The sequence below is a fragment of the Eucalyptus grandis genome, chromosome 7, assembly GCF_016545825.1.
Source record: "Eucalyptus grandis isolate ANBG69807.140 chromosome 7, ASM1654582v1, whole genome shotgun sequence".
In the NCBI taxonomy this organism is placed as follows: domain Eukaryota; kingdom Viridiplantae; phylum Streptophyta; class Magnoliopsida; order Myrtales; family Myrtaceae; genus Eucalyptus; species Eucalyptus grandis.
In genome coordinates, this window is record NC_052618.1 from 8,360,677 (window position 1) to 8,380,142 (window position 19,466).

General features: G+C 44.6%; 1 protein-coding gene and 1 pseudogene across 1 annotated transcript; one reads left to right on the top strand and one right to left on the bottom strand.

Annotated features, from left to right (window-relative positions):
- The first annotated feature begins 3,911 nt into the window (after positions 1-3,911).
- LOC120295797 lies at positions 3,912-4,640 on the top strand. Its single transcript, XM_039317369.1, has one exon. It carries the CDS (start codon positions 3,912-3,914, stop codon positions 4,638-4,640), a length of 729 nt encoding a protein of 242 aa, XP_039173303.1.
- A 12,172-nt stretch (positions 4,641-16,812) lies between these two features.
- Positions 16,813-19,466, bottom strand: part of LOC120295798 — a 9,255-nt pseudogene continuing 6,601 nt past the window's right edge.

Consider the following 19,466-nt stretch of genomic DNA (forward strand, 5'->3'; position numbering starts at 1 on the left):
CCCCGGTTTGCCCATGCCCTCTACCCGTTCGCCGTAATGCCCAAGCGGGCTCTTCCTCGTTTCCTTTGTGAAGAGTCCGCCAGCCTCTTAGTCACCGGAATCCCGCCGCCGTCGCCGAAAAGCCGACCTACGTCCCTCCGGCACGCCGGCACCGTTGCGACCCCAACCGGACCGCCGGTGCCCTCCCCCTTATCTTCCCCACCGTCGCAGCTCCACCGGTCGCGATCGAGCGATCGGGCCCGACCGGGGAGCGCGGGCCAAGCTGGGCAGTGCGACACAGCCCACTCGGTCTCTCTGGCTGCAGCCCACCGCCGGAATCAACTCCGGGCCGTGGGCTGCAAGTATTTTTTATTTTATTTTTTTTTTTTTTAAATAGAGGATTTGGGCCCTCCCGGATCGGGCCCAAGCCCGGTCTGCCCTCAGCCGGGCCCGGTCGGGCCGGACCCACCGTTCCGATCTAAAAAAAAATCTTTAAAAAAAAAAAAAGAAGAAAACAATTTCGAAAATCCAAAAATATTTAAAAATTAGAAATTAGTTATTTTTCTTTAAAAAAATTATTAAAAAAATTAAAAAAATTAAAAATTAAAAAAATTAAAAATTAAAAAAAATTAAAAAATTAAAAAAATTAAAAAAATTAAAAAAATTAAAAAATTAAAAAATAAAAAAAATTAAAAATTTCGAAAATCCAAAAAAGATGGGGTTTGATTAGGACTTGCCATGTATTGCTATTTTAGCGTAATTAGACCTTTATGTGCTCGTATTTTGATTATGTTGCATGTTTAATTTGCATATCTAATTATGTTTGATTGCATGTGTTTAATTTTATGGCAATTCGGATCTTGATAATTATGATGTTTACTTTAATGATTGCGCACCCGAATGATCACCTCACATGTTAGTGGATAAGTATAAAATTAATTCAAACTGCTTGCCAAAAATCATTTTGTTAAAATGAACAAGATTAGGTACCGAAAGGGCACTAATTGGTTAATTAGTGTAATCAAGTCCCTGAACTTAGATTCTCTGGTTGCGTAGGAAGTGAGGTACACTCCCATGTCTCGCTTGGTTTCTAGCCGACCCCAATAGGCTAGTGGCAACTCCTTTTGTGCAAAAATTCATGAAAACATATCCCAACGTCACGCGGGGTATGGGCTTGGGAGAGCCCGCGCCCAATCATGGGCCTTAGGCCCGTCCTTTGGGCAATACCCCTAAACCTGCTCCCTCCCCCCGAGGGTAGGTCGCGACAGCTTGGCGACTCCGCTGGGGACTTTGTTTTGAACCTTAGAAGACTTATGCCAAAATTAATCTTGTTCAAAAAATATTTTTGTTTGGCAGCGAGGATTTCAGGTTAGTCCATAACATTAAAGGTGGTAAATGTTTTTGTAGAATGGGAGGTATAAGGGGAAGTGTTTGCTCACCTTTGTTTTGTAGGGAGGTGAAGGAATGTATGGTTTATTGTCCATGTATGAAGTGTTGATTGCTTATGAATTGTCATGCCTGTATCCCCTGCATTGCACTACACTTTAGCAAACACAACCTGCCGCCGGACCCGGGCCGCATAGGATCACTTAGGATGGTGTTGAGGTGGATACCACTCCGACTACAAGCATGTAGTACGAGTCGCCCATCTCAACCCCGAAATTTCTTTCTTGATGTCAAAGGTCCCCACCCCGGTGCGAGCATGCGACATGGGTCGGTCCTTTGACGAAGCCGGAGTCATGGGTAACACGACCTAGCCACGAGCTTGTTGGTTCAGTCCTGTGATCCCATGGCTTCATTTGGAGCCGTTTAGAGTAGAAATTGAACCACTGTCCATGCGCATGTCTATGACCTTTACATCATTTGCTCAATGAGTAGGGTAAGTTTTTCTTGAATTCTTTTCATCGCAATTTACTTATTTGTTTTCATTTTGGCCGGTCCATGACAAATTAGGTTGATCATACGATGGGGGCACGACCTTCGCATCATCTCCGTCCCAAAAGCCGAGCTTCGTGCGTGGTGGGATAGATTAGATCCAACAGGCCGTGATTGGGTGCGATCGTATGTTGGACGTTTACTTCCCCCTATTGGAGATAAAAACTCATTCCGGTGTTGTGCAAGCATTAGCGCATTTTTGGTGCCCGCAACTTGCACGTTCATACTCGGTGATCACGAACTCACTCCAACCTTGGAAGAATACGGCGTTGCCATTGGAAAACCCTTGGTGTCGGAGTTAGTTAGCCCACGTAGGGACCGAGCATGCATCGACCTTATCTGATTTTCTTAAAATTAAAGAAGAGGACGTGAGGAAAGTTTTAAAAGCCAACCGCAAGACTTGCCCGTTTTCATTCTTAAATGAGCTTTTTCAAAATGCCAAATCTTTTCAAAAGAATAGGATTTTCCTCTTAGCTTTCTTCGGGTTTGTATTATTCCCACATTGTAGGAATGCTATTAACCCTTCCGTGGCATGGGTAGTTCGTGAGGTATGTATGAGAAAGGGTTTTGTTAATGCCGTCCTAATCGAAACCTTTCTCTCCTTACTCGTTTTAAAGAAAACAAAAACAAAGCTTTCTATGCTCCCCCGAACTCTTGCAAATTTGGTTTTTTTCACATTAAAGGATTTGGTAACTTGATGACCGTGAGTGACATTTCGACTCTAACCACCCTATCCTAAAGTTTAGAGATAGGAAAATGTTTGCCCCGATTATCATTATTCGAGTGGTTAGCTTTCATGACCAACCCCGGACTCGAGGATTTCCAATGGCATGCCAAATGGCTTCGAGTTCAAGAAGCGCGGTTCGTGTGTGGGCTTACTTGGACCTATTCCTTTGTTGGGAATCACCGGAGTCACCGAATATTACCCGACTCGAGTCACCCGTCGCTTTCAAGAGATTCAACAGCTTCCGCCGGCAATCCAGAGGACCCGCTCGGGATAGACTTCCTTGACGGACGCCAAGACCACGAAGACTCCGTTGTGTTGGTCAGGTTGATGTGGGAGATGTGCCACCCCGGAAGTTGATCTGGCTGAAGAGGAGTTGGAGGGGCAAGAGAAGACCTATTATGCCTCGAAGGAGTACATCCTTAAACACAAGATTCCGAGAGAGCCTCCGCCCGAAGATTCCTAAAGTGCCATTGAAGATCACCCACCAAGCCGAGATCAAGCGCCTCAAGAGGGAGCTCAAGGCGGTCGAGGAGTGTGCTTCGAAGTTAACCCGAGTTAGTGGAGCTACCACAAGCGGAAGCCATCCTCATTAGTTAGATTGAGTCGAGCGCAATATGTAGCGGGACCATATTCGCATACGTTGCAAAATTATGGAGTTTGTCTCGAGTCTCGATGTTGAAAATTGGGAGTTAGGAGAATGTCTTTTCGTCTTTGAAATAGCTTTGTTGTTTAAGGGTTTTCTTTTGCGTTTTTTCTTGTATTATGTAGCAACCGGGCTTTCAATGAAACGAGCAAATTGGGGCGATTAGATCTTTGTCGTGGACCGACCGCCTAATTATTACTTGTACTTATATATGCTTATCTACTTTTGCTTCAGGTACTAACCGATCGATTATCTTCTACTGATCGTCGACACGGCCAAGCGGAGATCCCCAATTCGCACGCGCGCAAAAGTCACAATGGAGAATGATGACACCAACGTGCGCATGGCCAAGATGGAGGACCAACTGGCCCAACTCACCGCAATGATGCTTGAAATAAGCCGAAGCTTAAGGAGCCCCCCGTCGTAGCTGTCACCGGAACATCCACTCCGGCGTTATCGTAACATGCTTCCCCGTCGACGGGAGGCACGCACGTTGCTGATCTCCCCGGGAAAGAAATTGCTGGAGAAGCTCCTTCTGCCACGCCAATCATCATCAATTTAGATCCTCCTCCGAAGGAAAACCCAACACTTCGCCTAAGTGACAAGAATGACAAATGTTTGGCAAAGATGGAAGAGCGACTGTGTGTCTTGCAAGGTTATGAGTTGAAAGGAGCTTATAGGTTATCTCCATACACCAAGACGAGCTTTCCTGAGAATTTCCAGGAGCCTGAGTTCACAAGAAAGTATGACGGAACGGGATGCCCAAGGACCCACCTTAGGTATTACATGAGAAAAATGGCTCGCTATGCTGACAACGTGCCATTTCTCATACACACATTCCAAGATAGTTTGGAAGGCATTGCCCTGACGTGGTTCATTGCACTGGACATTGAAGAATTCACTAGTTGGGACGACTTAACCAATGAGTTCTTACAACAATACCGGTTTAACACTGAGCTTGCCCCCACGAGGGAGGAGTTGACTCGCGTTGAGAAGAAGAGGAATGAGTCATTCAAGGCCTTCGCGCAAAGGTGGAGGACCATGGCCTCACAAGTGAAGCCGGCCTTGAATGAGAGGGAGATGAAGCAGCTGTTCCTCAAGACATTGCCCTCTGAATACTTCCAAGGGTTAGTATTCTCGGGTTGCCAAACATTTTCACAGCTAGTTGAGGTAGGTGAAGGAGTTGAATGGGCAATGGTTGAAGGAAAGATTTCAATCGGAGGCGCGAAGAAATTTCCAGTAAGAAAAGATAAAGAGGCCGCAATTGAAGTAGCACTTGTGCAAGATCCTCATTTCCCTCGGCCAACCCCAGCACCCGCACACAAGCCTACGATGGTTTTAGGTAGTTCATCATAAGCATTCGATAATGGCAAGAGGCCATTTCGAAAGGGGTTTTCTCCACTACCACGCCCGCTGTCAAAGTTATTGCCCATGCTTCTTGAAAAGAGAATGGTCGCAAAGGAGGTGCGTAAAGATAACCCCCCAAGGTTTGCCGGATTCGATATAACCAAGACCTGTGAATACCACATGGGAGAAATGGGGCATGATGTAGATAATTGTCACATGCTAAGATACAAAGTTCAACAGCTTCTAGACAAGAACATATTGACTTTCAGGGAAGCTCAGCCGAATGCGCAACAGAACCCTCTACCAAATCATGTAGGGGGAGTGAACTCAATTTCCGAGGACACACGAGCGAGTCAGCAACCTCTAGTACCGGACGCTTCCGAGTTGTATGAATCCCTAGTGCTAGCGGGATACTATGAAGGCCAGGAGGATGTGACCCTAGAAGAGAGATTGAACCGCGTCCGTAGGATGATAACCATGGGAGTAATCAGACGCGGAGAAGAGGAAGAGAAGGTCGTATCCGTGACAATGCCATCATCATTCCGCTCATCTTTCTACAACTTTGCTGGTATGTCTCGGGCGAGGAAGGCTATGCATGGAATTTCGAAGACCCCAGCTTTATACGAGGAAGGGTTGATAGCTATGATTACCCCAATGGTGATTGAATTGTCCGATGAGGAGCTCGCAGGTGAGATCGAGCTGGAAATTGCTGAACCCACAGTGATCGACCTTATGGTCGAAGAGATGTCGACAATCGAAGTCACGGGCGGACACACAATGCCGGTCACGATTGAATTGCCTCCCAAGGAAGAAGATGAAATGGTAATGCTGGAGTATCCTCCCAAATTCGATTCCAAAGTCAGTACCTTGGGGTTACGGAACCAATGAGGTAGATGCTGTCACGCGGTCAGGCCGCTGTTACGCACCTGATAAGGGAATAGAAAAGAAGGCTGTGACCGAGGAGGAGGCAAAGCAATTTTTGGTGTAGTAAAGTCTAGTGAGTTCAACGTAGTGGATCAACTCGGAAGTTGCCGGCTCAAATCTCCCTCCCGGAATTATTCAAATCTTCCGAGAAGCATAGGGACATCTTGCTAAAAGTCCTTAACGAGGTGCATGTGCCGAGTCAATTGATGAAGTCCATTGGAGGAGTTCGTTGGGGCCGTTCTATTAAAAGACCAAATTTCCTTTACCGATGAAGATCTCCCCCGATGGTCCTAATCATACCAAAGCGCTACATATCTCAAAGAAACATGAAAGCACTCTTGTTTGTAGAGTATTGATTGATAACGGTTCGGCACTCAATATATGCCCGTTGGCTACTCTCCACCGTCTTGGCATTGATCTTGGGAGAATCCGTACTGGCAAGTCGACTGTGCGGGCTTTTGATGGGATGAAGAAGGATGTGATAGGGGAAATTGAGCTTGAGCTGCTGATTGGCCCTGTACTTTTTCAAGCCGTGTTCCAGGTATTAGATATACCAAGTGCTTTTAATTTTCTGCTAGGAGACCGTGGATCCACACAAAGAAAAGGTTGCCTCCAGCCTCCATCGAAAGTACGATTTGTGGTGGACAACGGGCTTATCACAGTCCATGGAGAATCCGACTTCAAGATCTATCACGAGACAGCCATCCCCTATGTGGAGCCGAGTGTACCGAGGAATCCAGCTTTCAAACCTCGAGCCGGTATCCATGGTCCATGTACCGTAGGGTCCTTCACAAAGGCTCCTAATTTGTCTAAGCCAGCCATAGCTGTGGGAAAGATTATGTTGGCAAGTGGGTATAATCCTGGAGAGGGCCTTGGATCACACGGTCAGGGTGTGCGAAAGCCCATTGAAGCTCATAAAAACTCGAAGAGGAGAGGCCTAGGATATGTTGAGGGGCGAAGGTCGTAGCGAGCAAGGTGGTCATGGCAATCGAGGGGGCCATGGAAGGCGAGAGGCCGGAATGCCCGAGGAGGCCGGGGTGGGTATAGAGATTGGAGTGAACGTATTGTCCAAACCGAGGAGGGTGAGGGCGATCGAGGCCCGTTTCATCCGTTGTTGGAAGAAACATTTCCAGGACCTCCAAGGATGTTATTCGAGGAAGAGGGGGACATTTATGGTGTGATTGAGCTATTCGAGGAAGACGTCATATGTGCCATCCTGGCATGCGAGGAGGCTGAGTCCTCTGAAGTCATGGTTGTCCCTTCAAAGTAGGGCGGTTCTCGTCTAGCCTAGTCTTTTGTCTTATGTCTTCTCCCCTGCGTGGGATCTCGTAGTTTTTCTTTCTTTATTTCCTGTTTATGTCATTTGTAATGTGAACTATGGTCAACCCCGATCTTGAGCCGTTGGTCGTGGGTGGTGTGTGTTTAAATACGGCCTTATCTTTCCTCATTCAATAAAATAGACACATGTTTTATTAAGGACATGTGGAGGCACATCAAACTAGTCCTATGATGGTCACTGAGGCCTAGGTCTCCACATGCTCCCTTATTTGACTGCCTTGCAAGGACAAGGAAATCCGAGGATATGAGGATGAGTTCTTGAAACTTTTACAAAAAAAAATACTTCAAAAAATTCTTCGAAAAACGACATGCATTATTTTTATGGTCGACATTGCTCTAACTCATTTTATTGCATCTCAGGCATTACATTATGCATAATCATAATAAGGACGCATATGACTCGGACGTGCATGAAGAAAGTCTCTCGGTTCCGATGACACCGACGATGACGATCAGAAGGGGATTGAACGCGAATGGAATCGATATGAAGGATCGAAGCCGTTGACCGAAGAGCGAACAATCACCATAAATTTAGGTGACGCAGAGAATATCAGGGAAGTAAGGATCGGAGCATGTCTCTCAGAGTCAGAGGCGGAAAAGACGACTAATCTTTTGAAAAAATATCGAGATGTGTTCGCCTGGACATATGCTGATATGCCGGGATTGGACCCCGAAATTGTGGAACATGCTCTACCAACAGATCCCGATATGCCACCCAAGAAGCAAAGACTCAGAGAACTAAACCAGAATTGTCCAAGAAGATCGAAGAAGAAGTAATGAAGCCGCCGAAAGTAGATTTTATCGAAGTGACACGTTATCCCGATTGGGTAGCAAATATTGTGCCCGTAATGAAGAAAGATGGGCGAGTCAGGGTATGTGTTGACTATCGTGATCTAAATCGAGCAAGCCCGAAAGACGATTTTCCACTCCCACATATCGATGTCTTGGTTGACAGCACGGCAGGATTTGAGTTATTCTCCTTCATGGACGGTTTTTCCGGATATAATCAAATCCGTATGAAGAAGGAGGATAGGAGCAAAACATCATTCATAACTCCTTGGGGAACTTTCTGCTACAAAGTGATGCCTTTTGGTCTAAAGAATGCGGGGGCAACGTATCAAAGGGCCATGGTCACGTTGTTTCATGACATGATGCACAAGGAGATCGAGGTATACGTGGATGATATGATTGCAAAGTCAAGACGGGGTGAGGACCATGTTGGAGTCTTGCAAAAGCTGTTCAAGCGTCTTCGGAAATTCAAGCTGCGCCTTAATACCACAAAATGCGTTTTTGGGACGAGATTGGGGAAGCTGTTAGGGTTCATGGTTAGTAACAAGGGCATAGAGATTGATCCGTCAAAGGTTAAGGCTATTTGTGATTTACGAGCCCCGACCACCACCAAGGAGGTCCGCAGCTTGATGGGGCGGCTCAATTATGTGGCGAGGTTCATCTGTCAGTTGTCCAAACAAATGAGGCCATTCTTCAAGCTCTTGAAAAAGAACGCAAAGATTGAGTGGGATATCGAGTGCCGTGGTACCTTCAAGAAGATAAAACACTATCTCACTCACGCACCAGTCTTAATACCCCATCTCCCTAAAATTCCCTTAATTTTGTACTTGACCATACATGATGAATCGTTGGGAGCCATGTTAGCACAGAAAAGACCAAATGACGGGAGAGAATGCGCGATATACTACTTGAGCAAGAAGTTTACTATTTCCGAGATGAACTACACGAAGTTGAGAGAACTTGCGTGGCCTTGATTTGGGTGTTGCACAGCCGCGGCAATATACGCTCCATCACCGAATCCCGTTGGTGACCGAAAATGATCCCATCAAATATCTCCCGGAGAAGCCGGCACTGGTTGGCAAGTTGGCCAAGTGGCAAATCTTAATTTCAGAGTTTGACGTTCAGAGCCTGGGACAGAAATCCGTTAAAGGTCGCGCCATAGCAGACATGTTGGCAGAAAGTCTTGAGAGGTCTAGGACATCTAATGAGGATAGTGATGCAGGGGAACAAATTTTACTTGTATCAAGTGACAAATGGACAATGTACTTCGATGGTGCGGTTAATTTAGCTGGGTCGGGTACCGGGCGGTTCTTATCTCCCCACGGTCAGCACTACCCTGTTGCCGCTAAATTGACGTTCCCTTGCACGAATAATATTGCTGAATATGAAGCATGCATTCTCGGCCTCCAAGCTACTATTGATATGAAGATCCGAAAGATGCAAGTTTATGGTGATTCAGCCCTTATAATCTTACAGACTAAAGGCGAATGGCAAACACATGATTCTAAATTGATTCCGTATCATGAATTCCCGGGAAGTTGACGGAAGAATTTCAAGAAATAGCATTTGAATACTTGCCAAGGTCTCAAAATCAGTTTGCTGATGCCCTAGCTACCTTGTCTTCAATGTTACAAATAGCTGGAGGCTTGGACATTGAACCATTAAGAATTGAAATCTTTAGGCGCCCCGCTTATTGCATGATGATTGAAGAAGAACCGGACGGACAGCCTTGGTATCATGACATCTTGAAGTATCTGCAGAATGGTGAATTTCCCGAAGGAAGTGAAGCAGCAGATAGAAAGCATTTAATAAAGTTAGCATCAAAATTCTTCACCAGTGGAGATGTCATCTACAAAAGGTCCTTCGACTCGACATTGCTAAGGTGTGTCGACGCTAAAGAAGCCGACCGTTTGATGAAGGAGATACATGAAGGGAGTGTGGCCCCTATATGAATGGACACTTCTTGGTAAGAAAAATCATGCGACTCGGTTATTATTGGCTAACCATGGAGTCCGACCGCATTCAGCACGTACGACGGTGTCACCAAAGTCGATTTATGGGGATAGGATAAATGCCCCTCCAAATGAACTTCACCAAATGTCTCAACCCCGGCCCTTTTCAATGTGGGGAATTGACGTGATTGGGCCCATTAACCCCAAAGCTTCAAATGGGCATCGATTTATCCCCGGTGGCGATAGACTATTTTACCAAGTGGATTGAGGCTAATTCATATGTTAATGTTACTCCAAGAATGTGGCGAAGTTCATTCGTCGCGACATTGTCGCTCGCTACGGGTGCCGGAGGCGATCATTACCGACAATGGCATTAATTTGAACAACAACGTCGTAGATGGATTGTTTAGTGAGTTTCGAATTAAGCATTTGAACTCGTCACCGTATCGTCCTCAAATGAATGGAGCAAAGGGAGGCGGCGAACAAGAACATAAAGAAAATCCTATCAAAGACTGCCGAGAATTATCGTGATTGGCACGATAGACTCCCTTACACGTTAATGGCGTATCGAACTTCTATCCGCACCTCCACAGGGGCAACTCCTTTTTCACTCGTGTATGGGATGGAGGCGCCTTACTGTTGAAGTTGAGGTCCCTTCTCTAAGGGTCCTTTCCCAATCTGTGCTCGATGAGACTGAGTGGATGCAACAGAGGCATGAACAGTTAAACTTGATTGATGAGAAGAGATTGCAAGCTCTGTGTCATGGCCAATGCTATTAGAGATGAGTTGCAAAAGCCTTCAATCGAAGGGTGCGTCCTAGATACTTTGAAGTCAATGACCTCGGTGCCGAGGAAAGTGCTTCCGATTATACTGACCCTCGTGGAAAATTCACCCCGAACTATGAAGGGCCGTATGTCATTAAAAAGATTCTGCCTGGTGGTGCTATGATTTTAGTTGAAATGGATGGCAAGTGAATTGCGTAGACCCGTAAACTCGATGCAGTCAAGAAATACTTTCCATGATTGAAATCAAGGTCGAAGAACCACTTTATGCGCAATCCCGAGTCACATGGCATCATGCATAGCATCATAGATATCATACATATATCACATACACGCATATCTATTTGTGTTTCAGGCACCTTACCGTTCGATGAGGAAATGGCGGAGGGAAAAGTCGATTCAAAAGACCCATCAAGTCTCCGCACAAATGGTTGAATATCTCTTTTCTTAAATGAGAGGTAAAAAAAAAATCGGGGGGCATAGCCTCATTCCCACCACCTATTTTCTGGTGTCACTATACGCGCTTCATGTTGGTAATTCTCGAAGAGGGGAGCTCGTAAGAATGATGTTATTCGGATAAAAGTTGAAACATTAATCATGCCAAACAAGGAGTGCTTAGGATGAAGAAAGGTAAGTCATTTTCAAACACATCCTTCAAACACTTCCAAGAGTTGAGTGAAAAATAACCTTCTCTTAGGACGAAAGATTCATTCGCGTTGAGCACAAAGATCGAAATGACAAAAGCGTTTCATTCATCAATCCCAAGTACCAAGCTGACATCTTGTTACCCTTTGAGCCGAATAAAGATGATCCTTCAAAGTACCCTATTGAGAATGACCCTACATTAGGGCAACATAGGAGGTTATGGTCGTGTTGTAAAGCGAAAGGTTGAGAAAGATTCTATTACTTTCACTTGCATCAATCTTTCTCGGTGATAGCTTCAAATGAATTCTCATTAGATCTCAACTTATCCCAAAGTGAAGAAGAGCATTTCCTTCTCTACCCAAACACCGATATCCATTGCTTTAACTAATTTGTGCCTGATTATTCATTTTTAAACCCCGAGCGGTGATCATCTCCCTTCATTGGGGCAAGGCATGAGAATTGACCAAATACAATTGAGAGTCATGAGGAAATGCGAAAAGCATCTCGATAGTCATAAAAGCTCCAAACGTTCAAAGAGCAAAAAGTTCGACAAATTAGGGGCCATAAAAAGCAGTGTGCCTGGTAAAAGCAATTCCAATGCCCACATATAAAAAAAAAAAGCCAAAAGGCTGCATCTTATGTGAAAAAAAATTATTATCAAAGTCCCAGTGCCTGCAAAAAATCATTGCAAGTGCAAAGAAAATTAGAAAAAGCGGGCAAAGCTCCCATGCATAAATGATTAGTCAATGGACTTTCGAGATGCATTATATTTCAAAAGCCAAATGATTTGGAAGGATCAAGTGACCTGGTCACGATGCCATGATGATCATCGACTCCTAAAGACCCTGTTGAAAGTTTTAAGCCTTTCGAGCCTCTCCCCAAGCCAACATTACAACCCTCTTCCGAAGTCTCTTCGATTGGGATGGTTTGAGTGAAATGAGAATGCCACAAAGAAGCTACCGTCGAAGGAGTGGAAGTAATTCTATCTTGTCTCATCTCCCAAGCTCTCGACTTGTAAAGCCGATGAAGATAGTGACAAATGTTCCTTGTTGGCCTCAAAGCAATAATTTCTTTGTGTAAGCCTTAACCGAGCCTATATTGCGGTCCTTTCAAAAGACCTTTTTAATCGATTAGATTGTGCTCATTGCGAATGTTTCTGGAATAGGTTATGTGAGATACCTTCAGCAACCAATTATCTCCCACATGAATGGATGGGATCAAGTAGCCATTTTATTGAGAGTGCGTGAGAAACCCTTTCTGACTAACAAGCTTTAGTTTGGCATGCTTAATGAACCTTTTTCTCGAGTCGTAGCCGTTCTGATAAAAACTTGTCTCCTAGAGAATTTAATGATTAATGATATATCCATGAGCAAGATGACAATTTTGCATCACATGAGGTTGATGAACATCGAATGTTTTCTAAAGCAGTCGGACTTAGCTTGATTATTTTGTTCAACTATTGCTGCAATTTGCCAATACATCTCTTGATGACGTCTCTAATGACATTTGCTTAAGTTGAGTTTGACAGGATTCATCAGTGAAGCCATGCAGTTTTCTAAGGGGTTAGCGAGTGCTTCCCTAAAAACCAAAGGTTCATGGTCAGCCTTAAACCATGCCATCTCCAAAGGTTTATGGTTAACCTTAAACCATGTCATTTCCAAGATTGGTGGGTTCATCCGTAAACCATACTTGTCTCCCTCTTAATCGAAATCCGTTCGTACACGGTGAGACTATCATTCGATCGAAACCCGTTCGTACACGGTGAAACCTACCTCTCAGCCGAAACCCGTTCGTACACGATGAGACTATTATACCCAATCAAAACTCGCTTTTACACGATGAGACCTCGGTCATTCCCCTTCTTCTCATGACCCGGAGAGCTTTGTATCCTGGAGTTTTCCTCTCTTCTTATGACCCGGAGAGCATTGTATCCTGGAGTCTTCCTCACTTCTTATGACCTGGAGAGCCTTGTATCATGGAGTCTTCATCACTTCTTATGACCCGGAGAGCCTTGTATCCTGGAGTCTTCCTATCCTGGAGTCTTCCTCACTTCTTATGACCCGGAGAGCATTGTATCCTGGAGTCTTCCTCACTTCTTATGACCCGGAGAGCCTTGTATCCTGGAGTCTTCATCACTTCTTATGACCCGAGAGCCTTGTATCCCGGAGTCTTCCTCACTTCTTATGACCCGGAGAGCTTTGTATCCTGGAGTCTTCCACCTTTCTTATGACCCGAGAGCTTTTGTATCCTAGAGTCTTTCACCCTTCTTAGGACCCGGAGAGCTTTGTATCCTGGAGTCTTCCTCACCTCTTATGACCCGGAGAGCCTTGTATCCTGGAGTCTTCCTCACCTCTTATGACCCGGAGAGCCTTGTATCCTGGAGTCTTCATCACTTTTTATGATTCGGTGGGCTTCTGCAGCCCGAAGTTTTTCTTCACCTTATTGACAAGACGCATTTTCATAATTATGAGTCATTTTCGTCGACCTAATATGTGCATATGCACCTAGGGTCTTTCTATCGCCAAAAATAATTTAGGTGTCGTCTGTCTTTGATTGCAACCTCTTCGAGGCTACATTCAAAGAGGGGCAAAATGTTGACACCTAGTTTTTATCTTTCAAAAAGTATATAAAAAAAAAATCAATCAAAATCAAAATCAAAAATTTTAATTATTAATTTTTCTTTTTCAAAAAAAAAAAAAAAAAAAAAAAGAAGAGTCGTGCGAGTCCGGGTCGGGTCGGATTCGGCCTTGGCCCGACCCGGCCTTTTCTCCCTTTACTCCCCCGAATGAGCCCGGGCCCATTCCCTCTCCTCTCTTTTTTTTTTTTTTTTTCTCTTTTTCTTTTCTCTCACGCGGACCAGCCCTTTTCTTCCTCCGGCCCAGCCCGCCCCGTTGTCTTCTCCCTCAGCCTCTTGCTGCACAGGGAACTAGCGAAGCAGAAAGCAGCTGTGCATCGCGTGGGGAAATGGCGAAGCCGAAAGCAGGGGCAGAGGGGGAGGAGACAGCATCATCTCGCCGGCAGTCGGCCGGGTTTGGGGGCCGATTCGGACGCACGCGGAGCTGATTCGCGGGCACGCGAAGAGAAGCAGGGGGGATCGGCACCAGAAAAAGGCGAGAACAGAGGGAGAATAGAGGAAGAACAAAGGGAGAACAAAGAGAGAACAGAGAGAAAACCGGGGGGAGCGCGAGAGAAACAGGAAAATAGGAGGGGGAATTCGCCGAGGCCACCGCCGTCAACACGTCTCCTGACTGCTGCAACCGCCTCCGACGCATCTTCGGACCACCCTCGCCGCCGCCGCCGTCGCAGACGCGCCTCCAAGTTGCCATTCCCGTCGGAATTCAGGTTGGCATTTCATCGAACACCTAGTGTGCATCTTGAGCTCGAGTTACCGGAGTTCGTTCCGTCCGTTTCGGCGAGCTCCGGCCTCCGTAGGTCCCCCTTAGGTTCCCGTCTCTTGTTGTTTTGCTTGCTGGTCACCGCCGTTGCCGCCTCGGGTCTAGTTTAGGTCGAAACTCCGCTGGTTTGCCCATGCCCTCTACCCGTTCGCCGTAATGCCCAAGCGGGCTCTTCCTCCTCGTTTCCTTTGTGAAGAGTCCGCCAGCCTCTTAGTCACCGGAATGCTGCGCGCCGCTCGCCGAAAAGCCGGCCTACGTCCCTCCGAAGCACGGCGGCACCGTTGCGACCCCAACCAAACCGCCGGTGCCCCTCCCCCTTATCTTCCCCCACCGTCGCAGCTCCCTGGTCGTGACTGAGTAGTCACCGACTGTGGAGCGCGGGCAGCTGGGCAGTGCCCGCGACCCGGCCCACTCGGTCTCTCTCCTAGCCGCAAGCCCACCGCCCGGAATCAACCCGGGCCGTGGGCCTCAAGTATTTTTTTTTATTTTTTTTTTTTAAATAGAGGATTTAGGCCCTCCGGATCGGGCCCAAGCCCGGTCTGCCCTCAAGCAGGCCTGGTCGGGTCGGACCCGACCCGTTCCAGTCTAAAAAAAAATCTTTAAAAAAAGAAGAAGAAAACAATTTCGAAAATCCAAAAAATATTTAAAAAATTAGAAATTAGTTATTTTTCTTTAAAAAAATTAAAATTAAAAAAATTTAAAATTTAAAACAATTTCGAAAAATCCAAAAAATTTTAAAAAATTAGAAATTAGTTATTTTTCTTTAAAAAAATTATTAAAAAAAATTAAAAAAATTAAAAATTAAAAAAATTAAAAATTTCGAAAATCCAAAAAAGATGGGGTTTGATTAGGACTTGCCATGTATTGCTATTTTAGCGTAATTAGACCTTTATGTGCTCGTATTTTGATTATGTTGCATGTTTAATTTGCATATCTAATTATGTTTGATTGCATGTGTTTAATTTTATGGCAATTAGGATCTTGATAATTATGATGTTTACTTTAATGATTGTGCATCCGCATGATCACCTCACATGTTAGTGGATAAGTATAAAATTAATTCAAACTGCTTGCCAAAAATCATTTTGTTAAAATGAACAAGATTAGGTACCGAAAGGGCACTAATTGGTTAATTAGTGTAATCAAGTCCCCGAACTTAGATTCTCTGGTTGCGTAAGAAGTGAGGTACACTCCCATGTCTCGCTTGGTTTCTAGCCGACCCCAATAGGCTAGTGGCAACTCCTTTTGTGCAAAAATTCATGAAAACATATCCCAACGTCACGCGGGTATGGGCTTGGGAGAGCCCGCTCCCAATCATGGGCCGTAGGCCCGTCCTTTGGGCACACCCTAAACCTCGCTCCCTCCCCCGAGGGTAGGTCGCGACAACCACGATCGATCCGCACGGTGCGGGAATCGATCGATCCCACTCAACTGGGATCAATCCACATGGTGAATGGATCAATCCACACGGTTAAGACCCTTGACCACGATCAATCCTGCTCGACCAAGGATCGATCCATAATCCACCCGCATGGTGCAAGGATTGATCCGCATTGTGTAGTGATCAATCTCGCTCGGCCCGGATCCATCCGCATCGTGCAAGAGGTCAATCCACACGACCGAGTCCCTCGACCGGGATCGATCCACAATCGATCTGCGCAATGCAAGGATCGATGAATGGTCGATCTACACGATGCATGGGTCGATCGGGATCGATCTGGACGGTGCATGGATCGATCCACGGTCGATCTACACGGTGCATGGATTGATCCACACGTCCAAGGCCCTCAACCACGATCAATCTCGGCCGGCCGGGATCGATCCACACGACCAAGGCCCTCGATCATGGTCGATTCGGACGGTGCATGGATCGATCCACGGTCGATCCGCACGGTGCATGGATTGATCCACACGTCCAAGGCCCTCGACCACGATCGATCTCCGCCGACCAGGAACAATCCATGATCGATCCACATGACCAAGGCCCTCGATCACGATTGATTTGCATGGTGAGGGGATCGATCCATGCATCGTTCGGATCAATGGGATTGTGTGAAGATAAAAACTATAGAGTCAACCGAGAAAATATGAAGAGTCTCCAAATTAGATGCAACATCTCAAGAGATATGGAAAATTGGGGGAAAGAAAAATCCTTCAAACTAAATCCCAAATGTCAAGCCCTTCAACTTGCAAGTCTCTTGTTCTTTACTCAAGATAAGACATAAGAAGTAATACAGGTAAGACAGGCACGTCTTCTTCGAACAATTATGAACGCACCCGTGACATTGATATTCCAACTTCACCATAAAGTACATATATCTGCAAAGTAATTATTTGTAATTTCTTGGCAATTCTTCTAGGTCATTTTCTTTAGTGAAATGACGACATTGACGAATGCATTCTTCTCCTTGGACATGCGATCAGCAAGTAGAGCCTCATACCTCTTAAAGACCTCATCAATAATCTCTTTACCAAAGTGATCAATGAGCAAGGGCTCGGCCACTGCTCTCATGCACCGGGCCAAATTGTGTCCCCCGTCCTTCAAGACAATATCAGAGTTAGAATCGGTGGCAAGTATACTCCAATTCACTTCGGACGCTTCCAAACCATCAATTGAGAATGACCCTTGCTTTTGGACCTCTCCTTGTACTTCTTTTGGTGAGGGTGTGTACTAAGGGATGTTGAAGGAGTCTAGTTTATGTTCTTCTACAGGATTAGTGCAGATGTAAAATTTTAGATTTTCCAACCAAAGAAGTGACAACTGCAAAAACATTAGCTGTTACCGCAATATCATAACAAAATTCACAGTTACTTGTCTATGTTTTTATTGCACAGTGATAATACATGAAGTTTCTTATCATGTAAATGTTGATTCCATTTTAATAAAGTCTACACTAGCCTAAGAGGGAATAAGAGTGCGTTCGAAGCACCTCATAATTTTATCTCTCATTCTCTGATTTTCTGGGAAATTAGCAAAAAAGTCCAAAACCCATTATACTTATTCCAATTTAGTCCTAAATCTTTTAATTTTGCCAATTTAAACATAAAATTTTTAATGATTAGCTAATTTAGTAATAAATTTTTCAATCCTGCTAGTTTAATCCTAAATCTTTTTGATAATTTATCAATTTAGTCATTCTAGTTATTTTGGGCGGAAATTGCTAACGTGGTGATCTAATCAGCACTAGCTATCTTAATGTAGAAAATTTTATTAATTTTCTTAATTTTTTTCTTCTTCTTTTTTCCTTCCTTTTCTTTTACTTTTTCCCATTTTTCCCTCCGCGGGCCTGAATGAGGCAACCCTTGCCTAGGTAAGGGTCGCGCTCGCCAGGGGTCAATGATGGGGACCCTTGCTTGAGGCTAGTGAGGGAGAACCTTTGCTAGGGTAACCGTCACCTAGGGCTGGCAACCTCCATTAGCCATCGCTAAAGACTAGCAATGACCACTGGAATGAAAAAGGAAAAAAAATTCTAAAATTATAAAAAAATTATAAAAAAATGTTCACTTTAACGCTAGCAGTGTTATTTAGCATAGTTGGTGTTTGATAGATCGCTACGTCAACAATTTATAGGCATAATTAGCCGGAAGGATTAAATTGGCAAATCATTTTAAAAAAATTAGGATTAAATTTGTAAATATGCAAAAGGTTTATGACTAAATTGACACAATTAAAATGTTTAGGATTAAATTGACTAAATTGAAAAATATAGAACTTAAATGGCACAAGTGTAATAAGTTTGGAACTTTTATTTATTTTTGTAATTTTCCTTGATTTTCTCAAATACATTCCTAAGCAAGAGAAGTAGGATTATTCTTTTATGATTTTCAGATTGGAATTTTGCTTTCGATCAGAATTCATGTGCAAATCTTAACTATAGGTTTTCAAGAAAATTCTTGATGTTATCTAACATGATCAGGGATGATGTTTGATTTTACAGAGTGCAGAAACAAAAATTATTCCCAAGGTACTGGCAAATTTCGCTGGCGTGGTAGGATGTGACAATTTTTTATGTGATAAAAATTATTCACAAAGGGCTAACAAAACTAACCTCCAATTTAACTTAATGTGTCCACTACGATTCGAGTACTATTTTGATTTTTTTATTTGTTACCTCTGAGACCATTTGACTGAGAGCAATAGCTAAGAGCTCCCAAATGTAACAACACTCTTTACTTGAAGGATCGTCACTTCTTCGACCTAGGAGGGTCAACACCATACGTCCTCCCACCAGTAACTCTTACCCACGACACTCCAAGAACGTCGAGAAGTCCCTCTGAAATTGCTCATAGTATGCCCTAAGCACCTTTGGAGGGCTCGATCTCGCCATGTATATGTTGCCTTTGTTTCCCTCTAGTCCTCGTGGGACCTGAGGAGGGAGGGAGGGAGGGAGGAAAAAAGTGAGTGAGTTTGATTTCCAAGCACACCCCTTGTTTCTTCATAAAAGAGTATAAATTTCCTAGAACCCCAAAATAGACTTTCTGGGTGTCTCGACTATTATTTGCTTGACTCTACCCTTAGAAAAGAGTTAGACAAAAGTTTCCAGAAAACAACAATAATAACAATGATAAAAATAGTGTTTCTCGACATATTTTTTCATTAGGTTTACAAACTATGAGACAAAAAATTACCTGAGATAGCCACATGAGGCTATACGAAGAATGAATCAAGTGCAGGCTCTCTCGAGCGAACAATCTTCCATAGAATGAACCAGGAACGCCATTGACGAAGCACGGCAACGTTGCTGACACTCCATACTTGCTCTTCAATTGCTCGCTCAGCTTCCCTTGGAATCTTGGCAAGAAGCTGCTGAAGAGGGTGTTGAAGTCGTTCCCTGGGAGATCGTTCAAGAACACTTGGAACTCTGGCAGCTCATGCTTCATTGCCTTGCAGAGATCAATCACGATGTTGATGATCTCGGACACAACGAAAAGAGCATTGGGACCGGTGGAACAACCCAAGTCCGCAATGGCAAGGCTCGTCGGTAAGGTGGCAGCAACAGTGGAGAAGAG